This window comes from Kwoniella shandongensis, chromosome 10, assembly GCF_008629635.2.
Source record: "Kwoniella shandongensis chromosome 10, complete sequence".
NCBI lineage: Eukaryota > Fungi > Basidiomycota > Tremellomycetes > Tremellales > Cryptococcaceae > Kwoniella > Kwoniella shandongensis.
Window position 1 is genome coordinate 243,756 of NC_089296.1, and position 19,293 is coordinate 263,048.

General features: G+C 51.1%; 5 protein-coding genes across 5 annotated transcripts; 2 read left to right on the forward strand and 3 right to left on the reverse strand.

The window, feature by feature from the left end:
• Positions 1 to 100: 100 nt before the first annotated feature.
• On the forward strand, positions 101 to 2,909 carry CI109_105502 (uncharacterized protein; the record flags this gene model as incomplete). The annotated part of the gene is made up of 8 exons (XM_032003400.1): positions 101 to 122; positions 317 to 549; positions 836 to 1,210; positions 1,281 to 1,964; positions 2,022 to 2,289; positions 2,344 to 2,431; positions 2,487 to 2,820; positions 2,886 to 2,909. The coding sequence occupies 8 exons, from the start codon at positions 101 to 103 to the stop codon at positions 2,907 to 2,909; spliced, it is 2,028 nt and encodes a 675-aa protein (XP_031862258.1).
• Positions 2,910 to 4,203: 1,294 nt separating this feature from the next.
• CI109_105503 (uncharacterized protein) lies at positions 4,204 to 6,782 on the forward strand (the record flags this gene model as incomplete). Its single annotated transcript, XM_032003401.1, has 5 exons — positions 4,204 to 4,498; positions 4,556 to 4,585; positions 4,652 to 4,876; positions 4,935 to 6,013; positions 6,063 to 6,782. The coding sequence occupies 5 exons, from the start codon at positions 4,204 to 4,206 to the stop codon at positions 6,780 to 6,782; spliced, it is 2,349 nt and encodes a 782-aa protein (XP_031862259.1).
• Positions 6,783 to 7,339: 557 nt separating this feature from the next.
• CI109_105504 (uncharacterized protein) lies at positions 7,340 to 9,172 on the reverse strand (the record flags this gene model as incomplete). Its single annotated transcript, XM_032003402.1, has 4 exons — positions 7,340 to 7,805; positions 7,938 to 8,695; positions 8,815 to 8,952; positions 9,026 to 9,172. 4 exons carry the CDS (start codon positions 9,170 to 9,172, stop codon positions 7,340 to 7,342), a joined length of 1,509 nt encoding a protein of 502 aa, XP_031862260.1.
• A 1,896-nt stretch (positions 9,173 to 11,068) lies between these two features.
• Positions 11,069 to 13,249, reverse strand: CI109_105505 (uncharacterized protein; the record flags this gene model as incomplete). The annotated part of the gene is made up of 6 exons (XM_032003403.1): positions 11,069 to 11,163; positions 11,246 to 11,341; positions 11,426 to 11,508; positions 11,583 to 11,671; positions 11,824 to 11,931; positions 12,095 to 13,249. The coding sequence occupies 6 exons, from the start codon at positions 13,247 to 13,249 to the stop codon at positions 11,069 to 11,071; spliced, it is 1,626 nt and encodes a 541-aa protein (XP_031862261.1).
• Positions 13,250 to 14,028: 779 nt separating this feature from the next.
• On the reverse strand, positions 14,029 to 18,785 carry CI109_105506 (uncharacterized protein; the record flags this gene model as incomplete). Its single annotated transcript, XM_032003404.1, has 5 exons — positions 14,029 to 15,156; positions 15,211 to 17,502; positions 17,553 to 17,662; positions 17,713 to 18,090; positions 18,149 to 18,785. The coding sequence occupies 5 exons, from the start codon at positions 18,783 to 18,785 to the stop codon at positions 14,029 to 14,031; spliced, it is 4,545 nt and encodes a 1,514-aa protein (XP_031862262.1).
• Between the last annotated feature and the right edge of the window lie 508 nt (positions 18,786 to 19,293).

The following is a 19,293-nucleotide window of genomic DNA, read 5'->3' on the forward strand; positions in this document are numbered from 1 at the left end:
TGTCCGAGCTGTCTCTTGTTAGCACAAAGTGATGAGAGTGTTCTTTCTTCGTACTGAGACAGTAACTACACAAGACGATACGACCATATAGATAGATAAGATGGCCTTGAGGAAATTGCAGGGTGAGTGGGGGTTGGTGCTCCTTGGGGTGCGAACGAAGCTGACGATAGATATGCTTGTTGTTCCTCTCTCCTCTTTCATCGTTGGCCACCTCATCACACCTCGATATACATGACCACCTATATACCCTCCTCTCGTCATCTCCGCAACCCATTGTTCCTACCCTTGCACTCTGGTGATCGCCCTCACATCACAGCCGAGATCGACCGGACCCTCAAATCCGTCGCTACCGGCGTCGAAGTCTTCGAAGGGACATTCGACAAGCTCAACCACGCTTCCAACGCTACTCAAAAAGACAAGTTGGAGAATGATCTCAAGACGCAGATCAAGAAATTGCAGAGGATGAGAGATCAGATAAAGGCTTGGTTGGGTAATGGCGATATAAAAGATAAGACGGCGTTGTTGGATAATAGGAAGTTAATAGAGACGGTGAGTTGTGAGCGGTCTGAGCGTAGCGAAGTAGCGAACGAGGTATAAGAAGACTAGTCGAGATGAAGGAGCTGGGAGTGAGGAGAGGGAAATGGTTGTCGTGCGAAGCGGCTTAGGCAATAGGTGGTTGGATAATGCTGGGATGAAAGGTCAGACAAGAGACAGTCGGTGGCAATGGGGAATATGGGCCGGAACGGAGGATGATCACAACAGAAGAACGGACAGAGTCATTGGGACTAAAGGAGACGTTCACATAGGGCTGATGCTGACAAAACTCTACCCCCAGCAAATGGAACGGTTCAAAGCGCTAGAAAAGGAGATGAAGATGAAAGCCTTTTCCAAAGAAGGCTTAATCGCTCAATCCAAACTTGATCCAGCTGAGAAGGCCAAGCGAAATATGATCGACTGGATCGGCACGACCACGGATGAACTTGCTCGACAAACAGAACAGACCGAGGCCGAGCTGGAACTCCTCACAGCGACAAAGAAGAAGAAGCAGGCTGGAGATAGGTTGGGAGAACTGGAAACGCTGAATGAGAGGAGACAATGGCATGTGGGAAGGTTAGAGGTGGTTCAGAGAATGTTGGAGAATGGACAGTTGTCGGTGGAAAACGTGGAGGATATCCAAGAGGATGTCAAGTATTTCCTCGAAGCCAACTCGGTGAGTCAGCTCGTGTACAACTAAAACATACTGGATGCTGGATGTTGAGCTGACGCTGATACTTTCGTAGGAGGAGGACTTCGACTTCGACAACGGAATCTACGACGAGCTCAACCTTCAAGAAGAGGAGGACTACATGCCCGAACTCGGACACGATGATGGATCACAGCTCGACACTGCCTCTCTCGCCGACGTCGACACTGCACCCACTCCCGCTCCTGCTCCGAAAACACCGGCAAAGGAAGAGCCTCCCAAGAAGGTCACTCCTGCTGCCAAGACCACTTCATCCACATCGATTCACGACGACACACCACCAAGTCCTGTCGCAGCGAGGAAGACACCTTCTCGGAAAGCTACTTTGGAGAGCAAGGCCGCCGAACCACTGACGGCGAAGACTCCTGCGAAGACAGAGCCGGTCCCTCCCCTTCCGACTTCGGTCTCCACTCCTACTCCTGCACCAGCGCCAGCAACGGTCAAGCCAGCTGCTCTGCCACCCATCCGATACGCTGCTGCGGCTGCTGCCGCCGTAGCAAGTACGATAGCGGCGGCAACCTCGTCCACTCCTTCGAGCGCACCCGTTTCGACACCCCCGGCTGCCGAAGCTACCTCTCCTCAGAAGAAGGACACCATACCCGTTCCCGAGACCACTGTGGAGACGCCCTTGTCGGAGAAGGCTCCCACACCCGAGTTGACTTCCAGTCCGGCTCCTGAATCGCAAAGTCCTGGAACTGCAGGTACACCAGCTCAGACCAATGTAGGTTGATCAATCACTGTCAAGTGTATCAGCTAATGAATCTTCTTATCCATTCAGGGCCATGCTGCTCCTCCACCACCACCTGGTCTTTCTTCTGCTCGCTCTCCTCAACCTTCCACTCAGCCGTCAACGCAATTGCAAACGCCGAATATCCCCACTCAACATCCCGCGAACAACGGCTCTGCCGCTCCTCCAGGATATGTGCCTCAACATGCCGAGTCTTCCAGAGCTGGCTCGTTTGGTTCAGCGGGACAACAACGACCACAGGCGCAGCCTGGTGTTATGGGTAATTTGATGCAAAGCTTCGAAGTGGCGAAGGAGATATGTGAGTGTGGAGGATGTCAAGAATTTCGGTTACAAGCTGACAGCCATATTATAGCCAAACGAAGAACGGACGATGTCAACGAGCTGCACGCGGCGTTGGATGGAAGCTTCAACAACATTCCTCAACAAACTGATGCGGAACCGTAAGTGTGCTTGATCGTCACAGTGAAGCATTGAGCTGAGTCGGGTGTCTTGTAGACCACGATATTACCATCCGAAGAATCCTATCAAAACACCTTCCTACTACCCACAAGCGCGATTACCTATTCTCGAGGACAAGTCGATCTATTCTCGCTTAGAGCTGGACCAACTGTTCTACATCTTCTACTACATGACGGGGACGTACGAACAATGGCTCGCTGCGAGGGAGTTGAAGAAACAAAGTTGGAGATTCCATAAACAATATCTGACTTGGTTCCAAAGAGCTCATAATCCACAAGCGATAACGGAGGACTATGAACAGGGTGGATATTATTACTTTGATTGGGAGAACAGTTGGTGTCAAAGAAGAAAGAGCGATTTCAGATTTGAGGTGAGTGAAGATGGGTCTTTGATATCAAGTGAAGTTTGGTCGCTGATCTCTGTCATTGTGCACAGTACCGATGGTTATCAGATCATTAGTCTAAATGAGAGAAAAGAGAGAGGAGAATGCATCGCGTGATTCATGTCCTTGACTACTGATTGATTGACTGATTGACTGACCGATGATCAAATCACCTGTTCACTAACTCCTATGTGTGTGTATGGATGAGACCACGGAGGATTTCCTTCGGCAGTTCCGTGTTTATGACGGTGACAATAAAAGCCAAAGGATGTACTGATCGTCCGCGTGACGTCTGATAAAGTTTTAGCTCGGTATCCAAGGAAATGAGGTACGCCCCACAATCGAGGGTGGCCTCGTGTTTGTGAGAAAAAGTGGAAACGCCAACGATGAGGATCAAAGCGTCAACCGTCAAGGTTCGAGGATCAAGGGACAAAAGGATGCCAAAAATCGGTCGGATGTTTGATTATGTCGACCGAACTTCCGGAGGAATAAAATGGAATAACCTATGCGCTCAAGATAAGGAAGAAAATCCGTCCTGTCGACATGCTTGATCATTCTCCCAACTTGCGGCGAGCTGATAGTGAGAGTCGATCGTCCGGTCTTCCATAATGATCATTCAACGTGAAGAAGAGTATACAGTATATAATCATTACCACAAACTCTCAAAACAAGCTACGCCACATTCCTATCTTAGTCAGGGTTGGTTGATACCTTTCTGCCTCATGTTTGTCACCTCGCCGAAAACGTCCTTTACATTCCCACATTTAGCGTCATTCGAAGCGATCAGTGCGATCAGTGGTAGTGGAAAGGAGGGTTATCTATCTACACATCTGGATCAGGTACCGCCATCTCCTCCTCCTCCTCCGCAGAGGTAGAGGGAGCAGTGGAGCTGCGTTGTGATATAAAAATGGGAGTTGATGGTCTGTGCTTCAGGAACGAACGGAAGTTGTTGGATATATCCTATCGTCAGTAGAAAGAGGGAGTGCACAAAGATGAGTATATATTATAACTGACTCGCCCTCTACTGCTCATCATCCGTCTCTCAACTTACTCTCACTCTCCCTGACCTGCATACTCATACTCGTCTACTGATACCGTCCAAGACGGTTTGTTTGGATAATATCATAAACCAAGCATTGGTACACTCCTGCTTGCTGCCTGTTCAATCGTGGACGTTTACTCGCTGCAAGGGTCGATCAACCAACTTTACACTTTGGACCTTGACCTAGCGTAGACCCGAAGTCGTGAGTCTTTATCCCTTTTCACTAGGTCAAGAACCCTTTAGGTTTTTATGGTGACTCGCTCGATAACGATTGACCCTGATCATCATCCTGTACACTTGTACAGCAGATCTCCGCAAAACCATATATAATGTCACCTCCCACTCCCATCAACGCACATGCTTCGAATCCTAATCAGATAAAGATCAACAAAACTCGTGCTGGCCGCGCACGAGCACCTCTGTCTCGTCAACCTAAACCCACGAACCACGATACTCTTCCTCACAGGGCGAGTCAACATGCTCCCAAGTCAGAAGATGTGGATATCACATTGTCAAGTCCCAAGTTGGCTTCTCGCCCTCCTTCTACTTGTATGACTACGACGAAGAGGGGTAAGACAAATGTGGCGGAGGCGAACAAGTATAGTAAAGACAAGGTTGTGGAGAGTGAGTCATTGTGTACTTGGCTCTCGAGAATACTGCAGCTAATAACCAAATATTTAGTCACCACGGATGAAGAGAAGGAGACATCGAGTAAGCCTTCATCTGACTCCAAACGAATCTGCTTCATCCAGTGCTGATCTCGTAATCTCACCCCAGCTCTGGCAGACTCAATTACGAAACCCTCAAGTGTCCTTTCTCCAGCCTCACCCCCCGACATCCTTCCCAACCACATCCTCCAACCGGCTCGACCACGCCTCTTAGGTCTCGGAGCAGTCGCTCGACACATCAGTGTGGGCGGTGTCTTGCCCACCCTCAGTAAGGGTGGTATCGCTCGTGCTTCGCCTGCGTCCAAGTCGACTCGATGGGTTGCACCGAACAAGGGTGAGTAGTGTGTTGTTATGATGTATGTCGCACACGATGCTGACCATAAGACTCTCAGGTGTTGTCTCTGCACCGAAAACTGTTGGTTCCGCTGCTGTATCAGCCAATACCGAATCGACTTCCACCGTCAAATCGATTCCAGTTCCAACCGCTCTTGAGGCCGAAGTTCAAGCTCCAACCGACTATGCCTCCAAAATGGGCACAGTCATCCATGCGAGACCCGAACCAAAAGTTGTGCTTCCCGATCTTACCCGAGTCGCTACCATATCTCATATTGCTAGTATCGTTGCAACCCCACTCCCTTGTACGGTTCACGGTCGACCTGCCACTCGACCTTTCTCCCTCGAACCACCGCCTTACACCGATGCCGACATCCCTCCTCCAGAAGCATACAATCGTGCTTATCCACATCCTCTCACATCGTACGCATCGCCCGGTGTCAATCCCGCCACAGTCAAATACTCGGGCTATGACAAGCTCTTATGTCGGTTGATCAAAGAGCAAGGCATGGAGAGTGTACTCGGGACTATCCTCTATCAAGCAGGATTCGATCGCCTTGAGAATTCCGTCTATTTGTTTTTGTTTGAGAAGGGACAAGGGAATGGGATCCCGGAGAAGATTTGGTCCCAATTGGAGAGCTATAATAGTGCTAGACTCCCGGTCGGCGTCGCGGGTGTGTCGCCCTACGCTTGTCCGCCAAGGTTCTCCCAGTCAACGTCGCTTGCTGCTCTCTTCGCCTCGGTTGGTGGTCAGAGGATTGCGACACCGGGAACCATATTGAACGAGTTGGCCGATTACATTTCGACCGAACCTCCCACACTTCCACAAGGTTATGACGAAACCCAGCAGAATTCACATGGAATCTTCCAATCTCACCATGCCCAGTCGATTCTCGGCACACCGCACCATCCGACCAGAGGTCACTTCCAACAGTCATCCATTCAAGAGACTCATCTTCGCCGAACGCTTCGTCCACGCGTCATCATTCCCAATAACCCGTACACCAAGATAGACTCCGTGCCTTCCATTAGCGTCCGCTCTTCGGACCACATGTACCAACCGTCCCCTTTCTACAAGACGGAGCTGTGTGTCGCTTGGGAGAACGGTAGGATTTGCAAGTATGGCGAGCGATGTCAGGTATGTGTCTTTCGTCATGCTTAGTCGTGCATTAGCTGACCCGTCGCAGTATGCACATGGTCCTGAAGACCTTTGTATCCCCCGCAACGAGAATCAGAATTACAAGCATCACCCTCCTTCGGTGACCGCTATATCCCACGATGACTCGCACGAACAATACGGCTTCGCTACACCCGCCGACAGCGATGTTGTTTTCCCCCAGACTCATCAGTCAGTGCCGATGTCGGTCCCCATGTCTCGCTCCATCTCAGAACCCATCTCACGTCGAGTCGAAGTTCGAAAGTCGTCGATCCCGCTCCCTCAACTGCCCGTTGTCCCTGAGATTGAAGATAGTCCACTTCCGATGCCGTCTGAAAATCATCAGGCAGACTTCCACACTTCGATGGTAGTACCGGCACCCATTGGAGCTGAACGACACCGTCCCAGTCCAATGAGTGGCGTCAATCCTACCACACCGTCGTCTTTACTCTCGACACCAGCTCTGAGCTGGATCTCTGAGCTTCCATCAATCGAACCCTCCCTCTCGAGCTATCGTAGCTCGCAAAGCATATCGACCTCTTCAAGCTCGAGATATTCGATGTTCTCGACCACTTCGTACGGGGATAGTTCGCCAAAGGAGAGTTTGCTCTTCAGTCCCGTTAGTGAAGAGACGGAGATTGCGGAAGAGGTGATCTTACCTACTTGGGATGAGATGAGTCGAGGGAGTGGCAGTGGTAGTGGCAGTACTACTTCTTTGGACTTTTCGTCCGGTAAATCCATCTGGCGTTGAAGGAAACCACTCCGATTAGTGCTGGTGATCGTCAACCTTATGTCCACTCTGCTATTCGTGTCGTTCCTTCCCGTGTCTTACAATGGATATACCACCATCATCTCTTTTCTTTGTTTTCTTCCTGGTCGGTTTTGTTCGTCTCAGTATCGACATGTCATGTTTGCCGTATTTCCATGTCTTTGTGTCTATATAATTTGTTTCTGTCTTTTGCTTCTGTTTTCGTACTGTTGCCCCTCCGCTGTCCAAGTGCTTGGGAGGGTTGTCGTTTGCCTACAACGAATAAAATGTAGATAACATGTGCGATATATATGCATCCTGTCATTGTGAACGTTGCATGTAGTATCAACGGTGTAATGTCCAACTAATCAAATCGCTGTAAACACCCAAAACCTCCTAAATACCCAAAAAGACTGAACAGTTCAGTTCCTAACTACTAAGTCACTTCCAACTGTCCGCTGCCCTTTTCCGGCTATCACCTTTTCTCTTTCCCTTCTCTCCTTCTTCTCTTTCGCCTCTCTTGTCGTATTCTTTCCTGATCGTTCCTTCGTGGTCCCCAATTACTTCTGCCTTGGCTTGACCCAAAGACTAATAGCGTTTGGTCCACCACAGTTCTGAGTCGCATCGCCCGCACAAGGAGTCTTACATTGAGTAGACAACTGATCTTCTCCTGATCCATTGACGAGCTCGTTTCCACAATAACATTCGGCACCATATTCCATTCCTGCATAAGTGTATCCTTGCGATCCACAGAAGTTAAGACAAGAGTCGATGGTAAGATCCGATGTGTTGATGGAAGTAGCGTTCAAAGCTCGACCTGCAACTTCCTTGATACATCCCGAAAGGTTGTATGGTCTCTTGACGGTTTTGGAGAGAGCCAAAGAAGGGTTGTTGTAGAGTTGAAGGGCGTTGGAACCGCCGCATGTTGTGGAGGAATCGCCGGAACAAGTCATAGTGCATCGGTCAGAGGTGGAAGAGAGAGAAGCACCGTTCGCAAGGTAGTCGCCGCAATAGCATTCGGACGAGCTGCGCACAAAAGAAAACTAGTCAGCTTCTGTGCATCGACTCCATCTCAAGGGACAGACTACAATGAGAAGAGAGGGGATTGTGTAGGAGGGATGGCACGAGCGAAATGCTTTGTGAGGGGGTGGCACTCACTACTCCAAACCAGCCCATTGCCAACCTGCGTTGCCACAGAATGCAAGACACTTTCCAACGGTCATTTCCTTTCCACTAGTTCTGGCAGAAGCGAGTGCCCGTCCTGTAGTTCCCTCTTGAACACAAGGTGAAGAAGCGGCCGACCAACCCTCTGGCAAGACGACGGGTTTGGTTGTCCAATCAGAAGAGAGTTGCGAGACCGCGTTGCTGTTCGCGTAGAGGTTGAGAGAAGCGGGTCCACCACAAGTGAGATCTGATGCTCCGGAACATTTGACATTACATCTAGTTGAAGTTTTGCTCAACGATGCACCGGAAGAAAGGACGTTCCCACACCAACATTCGGAACCGTATTCGACACCGGCGATAGCGTATCCCTGACTCGAACAGAAGTTTGTACATGTCGCAGGTGTCATTGAGCTCGAAGAAGTATGAGGACCGGTCAAAGCTCGTCCAGTCGAACCTTCGGCAATACATGCTCCAGTAGCTTGGAAACCAGAGGCGAGCTCGGCAGGGGTGTTGTGGAAGATGAAGATGTTGTCTAGTTTACATGATCGTCCATTGTAGCCGTAAATCTGTTGAGAGTAACATGCACAATGGTAGTTGTCGGTAGCGGTGGCGATGTTGCTAATTCCAGGGTAGGAGGAACAGAACGCAAGACATTCTTCGGGTCGAACGACGGTGGCTGTCTTGGCAGGAGTGTAGGAGTAGATACCCTCTTCACAAGCGGTCCAAGTGGGCACACCGGCGGTGTTGACGACCTGTGATCAAGTTTCGAGTCAGCCATTGTCCACCACTGCAGTTGACAAGTTGCGTAGTGGATACAGCGGAGTGTGGCGTCGAGGAAGCTGAGAAGGTACTGTGGGGAGCATCCACTCACATAGTAGTTGGCGTCCTGCTCAAAAGAGTTGATCAAGTCGCTTGCCCGAGGACCAGCACTCGAGGCAATACATTTACCTCCATTCTGGTTCCAATACGAGTATGTCAAACCGGGGTTGTTCAAAGCTTGGACTGCGTACTAATACAGACCCAGCATCAGCTCAACAATCCATGACCACCATGATAGGAATGGGACAGTGTTTGTGACATACCTGACAATCCCATCGGTTAGAGGCAGAGACGGTCTGAGAGTTTGCACCGGAGATGATCGCAGCAGCACCGAGATAAGAACCGATATCGGCACTGACCACAATGAGGGAAGTGAGCAACGAGAAGAGGGTAAAAGTGGTTCGGGACATCGTGAGATGGAGAGGATGATGGGTAAGTTGGGAAGATCAGTACAGGTCAGATCAGATGGAAGAGCTTATATAGCTTTTCATATCAGATTGGATTGGATTGGATAGGAAGTCGGTCAGTTGATCTTTCGGACAGATGACTATCGTTTCTCCGGGACAGGGACAGGAGAGAAGAAGCCGATGCTACAGTGAGGGCACAATCTGATCCGTCCACTCTTGGCTTCCGCAAGCCGGGTAAGGACCAAGCTCAACGCCAACGGACGGACAAGCTTCCCGAAGTCTACCGGCCGGAAAAGGCATTGACGACGCCCCGAAGTGAAGTGCGCACCAAGACCATCACCCGAACATAAACGTTTTACCACCCATACCATACCTAGCCTAGAGAGACCAACACAACAACAACATCAACAACGATAACAAGAACAGTCACAACTTGAAATCAGGTGCTTCGGTAGGTGTTATTCGCTACCGAGAAGGCTTCGGGGCGAGCGTGGCGTTGTTAGGAGTTTCGGGTAGAAGGGTAAGCTGGGTAGGTAGTCACTAAAGGGGGAGGATACAACGGTGGGTTGTCACCTCTTCAAACCCTCGCTCGAGGTGAATATAGGGAAGGGAAGAATGACCCCGGAATGGTGGGTGACTTATTCCGTGATTCCAGGAGAATGATAAGCGCATCGAGCATCGAATCCACTACCAAGTAGCTTTGTGTGTTTGTGTTTGTGCGTACCGGGACGCTCAGAGAAGAAGATCATCTTACCTGAAATTATCAGGATGTGCCAAGTGATCTGAGCAAGGGAAGGGAAGTGATGTGACAAACATCTCTCGTACAGATATTCAGGGGAGAGAAGAACATTCTTTTCAGCCGGGAGGAGGCACACTCCTATCCTATCCAAAGCTACCAACAAACCAAGCCAAGGGAAGCATCACTTATCGTATCGTATGGTATCGTATCAACTACCCCATTCCCTCCCTATCAAGTACCCGAGACATTGAGTGAACAATGGTTGCGTAAATTGAGACCCGGAAATGAGGAAACCGGGTGCCTGGGAGAGGAAAGTGCCTGTCGATCCTCGGGATCGGTTAGAACACTTTTCCAGTTACGTTCTGACTCACTGTTCAGCACATTATTGATAGGGTTGCTCATTCGTGATTGCTACAATACATGCAAGATCGGAATACGGTTTACTGAGAATGTGTAGTACAGAGGAGGCACTTAAAGTTGCAAGCACGCATGCGCAAGTTCACCCAATTGTCCATTTTCAACCATTCTGTCCTTGCTGTTATCAACCTTTAAGGCTGTCACGATGTCAGTCTCTTGAGACAGAAGTATTGTGAATCATCACCAGTACTAGTGTCACGGGTATCAATGCAGTGCTCAAAATGGAAAGCATGCTGTAACCTGGGACGGATTGTGGCGCTCTTCGTCTAGTGGACGGGACACTACGACCTGACTCAAGCTCTGGGACTCTTCCTGAAGAGGCCACATTAGCTGTCCCGTTATACTTGCGGGGCCAGAATCGCAACGTATCTTTGATAAACATGTACGACAGAACTAGACACCCAAGAAGATGTATATCATGCTCGTATGAGAGGAGTGCACATCTGGACAGGACACCCAGTTAGATTCTTGTCGATCGATACGATGTTCCATACTTCCCGTGGTTGCTGACATTAACGGCATCTTGGGTGGTTTCGGCCGGTCCGATGTTCTGTTGCCTTGCAATGCGAGTGTTCAGCCAAGAAAGACTACACGCATATGCTAAGCTGTTGCATGATACGAGTGATGCACGTGCGACAAGTACATGATGTACACTCGGGTCTATCGTACATATAGATTTACAAAGGCTTCAGAGTGTATTCATACAGTGTAGCTCGTGGGGTAGGTACGGTCATTGTGTCCGGCTAAACTTGACAGACGTCCGAGACTTTACAGTCCTGACTGAGATCTTCCATCTTGCTCACTTTATCAGTCTTGTAGTAGAACAAGACGGATTTGACTATAACGTACACGTTGGTATCACGTCAGTAACTGTTGCACAGTAACTATACCACTTAATTCTATTGACACGCCGCACTCACCTCTCATCTCTGCGTCTTGGGCAGGAGGACCTTTGGTCCATCCACTACCGCCGTTACTCCACAGATTGATGGTCATGATCTGGGGGTGTATTGCCTCTGTAAGTCCAGACCCAATGATATTAGCGAATCTCTCCAATCGAGATGTCACACGTTGTCGTCGGAGTGGGGATGCGGACTCACCATTGCCGACAGGGGTCGCGAGGGTCTGACCGTTCAGGTAACGATTGGTGGTCACCTTCTGATCCTGCTGAAGCCATGCGATGCTGTATGTCGATCATAAAACATCAGTACGGATCGTGTGAGAATGATGTTGCGGAAGTCACCACCCCTGACTTACGTGTAGTTGTTGTAGCTCTTGGTGGGGTCAAGACCCTGAGGGAATTGAGCGGTGGCACTGATACTTGACAAAGCTGTCGGGTTGTTTGGCTAAGTGAATGAGCCTCGGAGTCAGCTTGACTCGTCTCAACGGGACCGGTCTCAGTTTGATACGAGGTCTTTGACGACCAAGAGCAGAAGCAATGATGGGGGGAAAGCGAGGATAGTCACGATGTAAGATGATTTGATCGTGGTTGACTCACGTCACCGTTAGGAGGCCAGTTGCTGTTGTAAATGGTGTCGATCTGAGAGCTGAGGATCTCGATATCGAGTTCGTCTGCGTATTGCGTGGCAATGGAGTGGTTGAGCCACTGGGGAAAGCAGCACCGCAAATGAGTATGTCAGTAATGATCAATCACGTCAAGTGGGTAACATGCAGGTCGATAAGCCCGCCCGTTCGTGTGTGCGAGACATGTCGAGATGGTGGCGGGTGTGGCTGTCAATTCTCGAGCGAAGAGAGAGGTTCCCACTCACCATAGCCTCACAAACACCCTCTACAGCGCTCAACTGCGCTTCCGTTTGGAAAACTCCCCCTGTGACAGTCTCATTGAATGCTATCTCTGCACATTTCATCTCCGGTCCCAAAGTCTGACCTCCAGGAACGGTCAACACTAGATCCCCCTTATCAATCTTCAAATTCTTATAATCCCCCCAACATTGTGCTCCGTCGTCTCCAGCTCCACCAGCATGTTGACCGTCATTCACAATCCATCCTTTGTCAGAAAGATCGGAAGGTGATGAGAGGACGCGATCGGTCTCGGTAGAGAAAGCGAAGGAGAATTTGTATGGGAGATAGTAGTTATCTAACGAGGTGATGTTGTAGCCGCATTTACAGGAGGATGGGTCGGAAAGGAGGACTTGTCCAGGTGAGGAGGAGGCGACTTTGGTAGTGGAAGAGCTGGAATTTGCGCTAGCACTAGTACTACCATTGGGACTGGCACTGGCACTGGCATCGGCACTATTCTCGCCATCGAATGACGCACTAGCACTAGCACTGACACCGGCATCCGACGTCGAAGCATTGGGCACAACACTCGCACCAGCACCAGCATCAGTAGCCGAGGCAGTCGAAGCGGTGACAGCATCGTCATCACTGACAATTGAACTGGCACCAGCGCTACTCTCCCCAGCACTAACGACGACTGAGCTGGTACTGGCACTGGCATCGGCATCCGCAACACCAACAGCGGTGGGCGAGGTATTGCTCGCAGCGGCGTCGGACGAAGCACCATCGCTTGCGCTTGACGAAGCACCAGCAGCGATACTCGTGTCGCTTGCCACAATGCCGGTGTCGGGAGTGGCAGCAGCAGTAGCATCACTGGAAGTCGCTGTGTCGGTGGCCAGCATAGTCGAGCTCAGGTCATCCACACCTCCAGTCGAAGCTAGCTGATTAGCACCTATATCACTTGCCCCTTCCGTCACCGCCGACGCAGACAAAGACGAAGTGATAGAGGCGAGAGAGGAAGTGGCCGATCCAGTCGTACTATCCCCTCCAGTCCCATCAGTCGCGATAGCAGCAGCTGCAGAGGCAGAAACGCTAGCTGACGTGGGGACTTGACATGCGGGAATTGCGAGTGCGGTACCCCCAAGTAAAGGGAGGATAGCGAGGAGAGTCCAGACGGCGCGCATGCTGCCGAGGTCGGGTCGACAAGGTTTGTAGTCGTATGGTGGCCTGCTACTGCTAGGAAGTTCACGATCAAATGCGCGTCACGTACTCGGTACTCGGTACTCGGTATTTGGTCTTCGGTAGTCTGGCTGTATTGCTGCTGTATAGACAAATCGACTGATCAACAGTAGATTGTATAGATCATCCCATCACGACTACAAAACAATCACAATGTCGCGTTATATATGGTACCATCTCATCTAATCTACACTTATTCATCCGTTGCGCAATAATCAAAGGAACGGACGGAACAATGGGTACATACTACCTTTATCTACACATTCTGAAACGATGCAGATCAAGGGGATTACAACAGACTGCAAACGAAACGAGTTTCACTAAACGCAGTTCCGACTGCGTCACACAACATCAATCCTTTTTGAACCCGGTCAATCTCCCCTCGTCGCTAAGCTGCGTCCCCTCAATATTCCATCGGCATCATGTTTCACTCGAGTGCAACGCAACGCAATGTGACACACGCGACGATGATGTTGCATCATGTTGGTTGTATGGACGTACATTACGAGTAATATATAATATACGTATGTCTTGTTCCTTTCTCTGTGTGATCGATCATCTGATGGTTATACCATTATGTCTCTGTCTCTGTCTCTCTTACTCCGAATAGATGATTGAAATAATCGTTCACACCTGGAGCCCACTGTCGCTGTGACTGCCTCTTCGAACACCTGGCGCGGCGCACAGCACACATGTTGTGTCTTGACTGCCTCCATGAGTCGCTCTACCACATCTTTCTCCCTCCCATACCTCCTCTTCCACCTTGACCTCCATATCCTGCCACTCCAGCCGAGGAAGTGGGATACATCGCACCGCCATAATATCCTCCTTGACCCTGAACATTCACATTTACGCCTCCGCCGTACGCTCCTCCCGCTTGAGCTTGCTGTGTTGAGTAATCCCCATTCACCTGTTGTTGGTGTTGTTGATGTTGTTGTCCGCCTCCGGCTTGAGCTACAAATCTCCCTGCTCCTGCCTGGTTCGATCTGACTTGACTACCTGGTGCTCCGTAGCCTGCGTTGTACCCGTACTGGGGGGGAGTCACACCTCGGCCCCCTTGATAATTCGCATAAGCTTGTTGCTGTTGAGGATGTTGACCGTAACCTGCTCCAGCCGCTTGTTGCGGATATCGGTATTCCTGCTGTACTTGTCCTTGTTGACTGTGCCCGTATAACATCTGTTCGCCTCCCTTCTGGTTGTAACCCATCCCTGATTTTTGTTGCTCCATAGCCTTTCCTTGCGCGTTATAGCCATAACCGGATGTGGCCATTGATGTGCCAAAAGCAGAGGGCGACCATAATCCCTGTTGGAATCCGTTGGATCCGGCTTGCGCTCGAGGGTTGACCGACATCGAGTTATAACTTAATCCAACCATCATATTGTGAGGCTGAGCAGAGTCGGGGCTAGCAAGTGATTGTGGTGATCCGAATTGACCATAACCTGCTTGTGCGCCAGCCGGGACAGAAGGATGTCGAACTCCGGCAAAAGAGTTTGAAGCGGAAAGGTTCGAGTTTGCACCTCCAGGTGAAGAGAATGCTTGTGAATGGGAGAAGGACATCTTCATACCGCCAGGTAAGGGTTGCTGAGCTGGAGGATCGGCTGATGAAGGGGCATTGAGCGAAGGGTACATTGGTGTTGTTGCATCCGGAGCGGGTTTCACAGTGGTAGTCGCTGCTGGTTGCGATGATGAAGGGGCGTCCCAGACCGACTTGATTGCATCATGATCATGTTGAGATACGCTTCGGGCAGGAGAGTGTGATGCTGGGAAAGACAAAGGTGTCTTTGACCAAGGTGTGGAAGCACCATTCGAGGGTGAAGCGGGGCGGGCCAACGCGGGGGGAGTCTTAGGAGTCTACGTGGACTGTCAGCGAAAAAAAAATAATCTATATGATCTGTTACCACACACCTCTGCTCCAGCAGCTTTAGCCAACTCTCCCTCAACTCTCTCTTGCTCCTTCTCGTATCCTTCGCCCATAGTTTCCAGGCTCATCTTATTGACCTCCTCCAAGAGACTATCCCCTTCGAGCTCACTAGACACCATGAATCTGACTCCCGGTTTCTCGGACAAAGCCATTCTTCCTCGCTCCGGTACACCAATGTTGACACCGTTTGTCATGAATTGTCCATCTCGTTCAGCTTTCGCCGCTGCGGATGTCTTGACCGGTGATTTGATCTTGCGAGGTGGCGCCTCGATGACCGTCGGTGAAGGCTCCAGCTCATTCGCTGCTGAGGGTTTTGGCGCCGCCGCTGCTTGATCCGCTCTAGCCCGTTGATCACGCAACTGCTGTGACTTGAATCCTGACACGACAGGCGCACCCGGTAATAGACTTTCAGCTGGCGTGACGGGCTCCGCTATTTCTGCTGGTCTTGCTACCTCGACCTGAGTCGCCTTCTTCTTTCCCTTCTTCTCGTATGGTTCCAGTTCTCTCGGGGATATGCTGACAATAGGCTCTGATCGTTGGTAACGCCGTAAGACGGGTTGTGGAAGCAGCAAATCCGCGCGTGACAAGGACACGGGGTTGAGCAGATCCAGAGGCGGCTCAAATGACATAATCCACCCTTTGGGGGGCGCTGTACGAGAAGCCTCGGCGGCATTCAGTCGAGCACGAGGTATAGAGGGTCGAGCGAGGTGGGATTTGGGAAGCTTGACGGTATATGTTCGCCAAGCCGGGGGAGGAGATCGAGGTGCTTCAGGATATGTAACATGGAAGTGTTCTTGAACGACAGGCACAATAGGAGCAGCTGGTTGAGACACTGGCGGCGACGCAATCGGGGCCGCCGCAGATTGCGCTTGTGGCGTTCTGCTTGAACTAGCAATAGGCTCTTTCGGTTCAGCTTCCGGAGAGGGGTCGTTCTCCTCGGCTAGTACTGCCGCTGCTGGAACAGCACGTGCTTGTGCCATTGCTGCCTGTATTCTTGCGAGCATGCTGTCAAAGTTCGCTTCCTTCTTTGGTGGGACTGCTTCCTGGCCTGGAAGATTGACTTGCGGTGTGGCTGACGGTTGCGATTCGAAGAAGGATTCCGCTGTGGGTCGAGAAGTTCTTCCATTGGCAGTGGGAGGTGACAGGATGGTCGTTGGAGTGATATTGGAAGCAGATTTGCTTTCGGGTATAGCCGCCTCTGTCGTTGACTGCAATCGAGATCGCCAAGAACTCTCTCCATCACGCGATGGGACAGGACCTGTTCTATCCTGGGGGTCCGGCCTGGTTGGCAGTCCCGAGGGCACGGTTGATGGTTGCGCTCGAGGTTGCTCAGCAGCACTGGGGGCCTTCGGTCTAGTGGCTAAAGTGATCTGCACCGGTGGGTTCGCAGGTCCAGGTAGAACTTGAGATTGGTCATCCTTCTGTCCGCTACTAGAAGCCTTCAGCTTCAGTCTCTCTTCCAGCTCTTTGGCCTTCTGTCGAGCCCTCTCCGCCGCCGCCTCTCTTTCCGCCTCCTCCGCCAGGCGCCGTAATCTCGCCTTCTCTGCTGCGGTGTGCATCTCCGCTGATTGCGCGTCAACGGCTGGGGCAACGGTGCCTGATGCTGTGGGAATAGGAGGAACAGCTGTGGGTTGCACTGGCACCGCGGGTGCAACAGTCTGACTGAATGAGCGTCGAGGCGGAAGTTGGGAAACGGGCTTTTCAGGCGATCGCGTATGTTCGTATGCGGAAACATGGGCAGGTGGTTCACGTCGGTCAGCCAAATGAGATGGTGGTGCTCGTTCTGGCTCTCGATGAGCTCCCCAAGCTGGTCTGCTAGGAACAGCCGAAGGACCTGGATGCGGGCGATGTTCGGATGGGGCAGCGGCAGCCATGTGGGGCGGAAGCATTCTGCCTTCAGCATGGCCTCCTCCTTGCAAGTGAGGCGGCGCTGGTCTATCGAGACCTCTTCCTGCCATCGGTGGCGGAGGCCGTATCTCACGCGGGGGAGGTGCTTCGGACGATCGGGACATAAGACGAGTAGGTTGTATGGGTTGGGGAGGTTGACGAGATAGTGAGGGCTCTAGGCGGTTCGATGACGCGTTGAACAGGACTCGACCGTCAGCCTCTGATCTCCGCGGCCAACTTCGATCGAAATCTTCGGCGAACCGTTCGGATTTCGGTACCGGTTGTTCGATGGGTTGATCTCGGGATGGCAGATCTAAATGCGTCGTTTCATGATGATGATCACCGGTGCCGTCCCCAAAGTCAATGACATCGTCTTCCTCATCCTCCTCCTATACGAGAAGTTAGCGCTGTCCAGGTGTCGGTCCTGCACTTTACTCACATCCCATCGATGAGAATTAGGATCTAATTGCGTGAATGCATTCAAGCCTTGTAAGATTGCTTGATTGTGAGCCGCTTGGGCCTGGGCTGCCATTTGTGCCGCTCTTTTGCCTACGCAAGTCATCAACGAGGATCAAGGTCGCAAACTGAGCCTTACTGACCTTCTTGCACCTCCATTGCTGTTGGGAAATCTCTCGACAAACCCAAACCCGTTCTTCTCGGTTCTCCAGCCACAGCCTTCCAAGCGGGTTTTGGCGCCGAAGCGGTGATCCCCAGACCAGCTCCCATAATCGCAGGGGTTGTTGTAGTTCCTAACACTCGAGCTCTTGTCGGTGCAGGCTGATGGAGGGTGGCAGGCGTTATCGAGGGGGTCGAATCTGTGGAAGGAGGAAGGACAGGTTTTGCCCATGGTGACGAAGATGCTGATGAGGTTGTCCCGGGTGGCTTGGGTGATGTGCTAGGTTTGGAAGAAGGAACTGTTGTGAGTTTGGTGGAAAGAAGACGGGACGAGGATGATGATGTTGGAGCTGGGGAGGTAGCTAAGCAATCCAGAGACAGTTAGCTGGGATGGTCTCTCCGAGCAGATGACAGACTCACCATTCAGTGAAGCTATCTTAACGGCACCAGCAACGGGCGCCGGACTACCAGTTTTGCTGAGAAATTTCTGATTGACATTGACCGAGCTAAACTTCTTCTTGGCCGCAACGCCTGATCCGAGAGGAGGGGTAGACGTTCTGGAAGATGGAGTGACTGCTCTGATGATTGGGTTGACAAGGGAATGTTCGGTCTCGGTAGTAGTGGATTCGGGATGTATAGAGGTCGCTTCGCCATCAGCTGAAGCTACAGAGGTAGTTTTGATCTCATCCGCCTGACCGGATTCGCCATGAGCGTTTTCGTTGTGAACAGGATCGTTTGTAGCGGGCTCTTGATCGACCTTCGGTGACTGTATTCTGGAAGGTGGTGCTGTGTCTCCAACTATCCCGTCCACCTCATCCTCGCTTATGTTTCCCGTCTCGGCTATCGAGGCCGATATCTCTCCTTCCTCCCTACTTGCGTTCCTCGATTCATCCTGCTTGACTTCGCTGGCCACCTGTGTTATCTCCTTGACCTCCTCCTGGTCGACCTCCCCTTCGCCTTGATGTTGGGTTGTCTCCAATCCTATGGCCGCTCCATTCTCAACGATCTTGTTATCATGTTGTACTTCCGTTGCATTATCGGTAAGGCTTTCACTCATTTTGCGTCCCTAGACAAAGCAAGGCGAATAGATTAGCTGAGAATCGCGTATATTGGGCGTGATACGGTACGTACATGGGGAGAAGAGTGTCAATGAGAGGACCAAGTGTTGAATCAGTATGGTCCGTGTTTCGGAAGTTGGTGGCCAACGCGTTTAATGTATGATCTTGTTCTTGTCTCTTGAGAAAAGGACAAGACGATGAAAGGAATCAATCAATCGCGGTCGGGTGACTACTTGCGGAATGTTGATTTTGGATCGAGAGCGAGGTTGGCCGCGTTTGGACGATGCAATTGAATGTCCTGACAACCGGCTTGTAGTCTGAGGTCGTCGCGTGATGCGATCGTGTGTAATGTTGTGAGTGCAAATGGTCGAGCGGTAGACGGTATCTATATGCTGTCTGTCCAATCTATCTATCACTGCTCTCACCTCGTCCATCATTTGCACATAACCGGAAACTCACAAAGCAGAAGCAGCAGCAACCACAGAGTCTGACGCGGGGTGAGTGTAA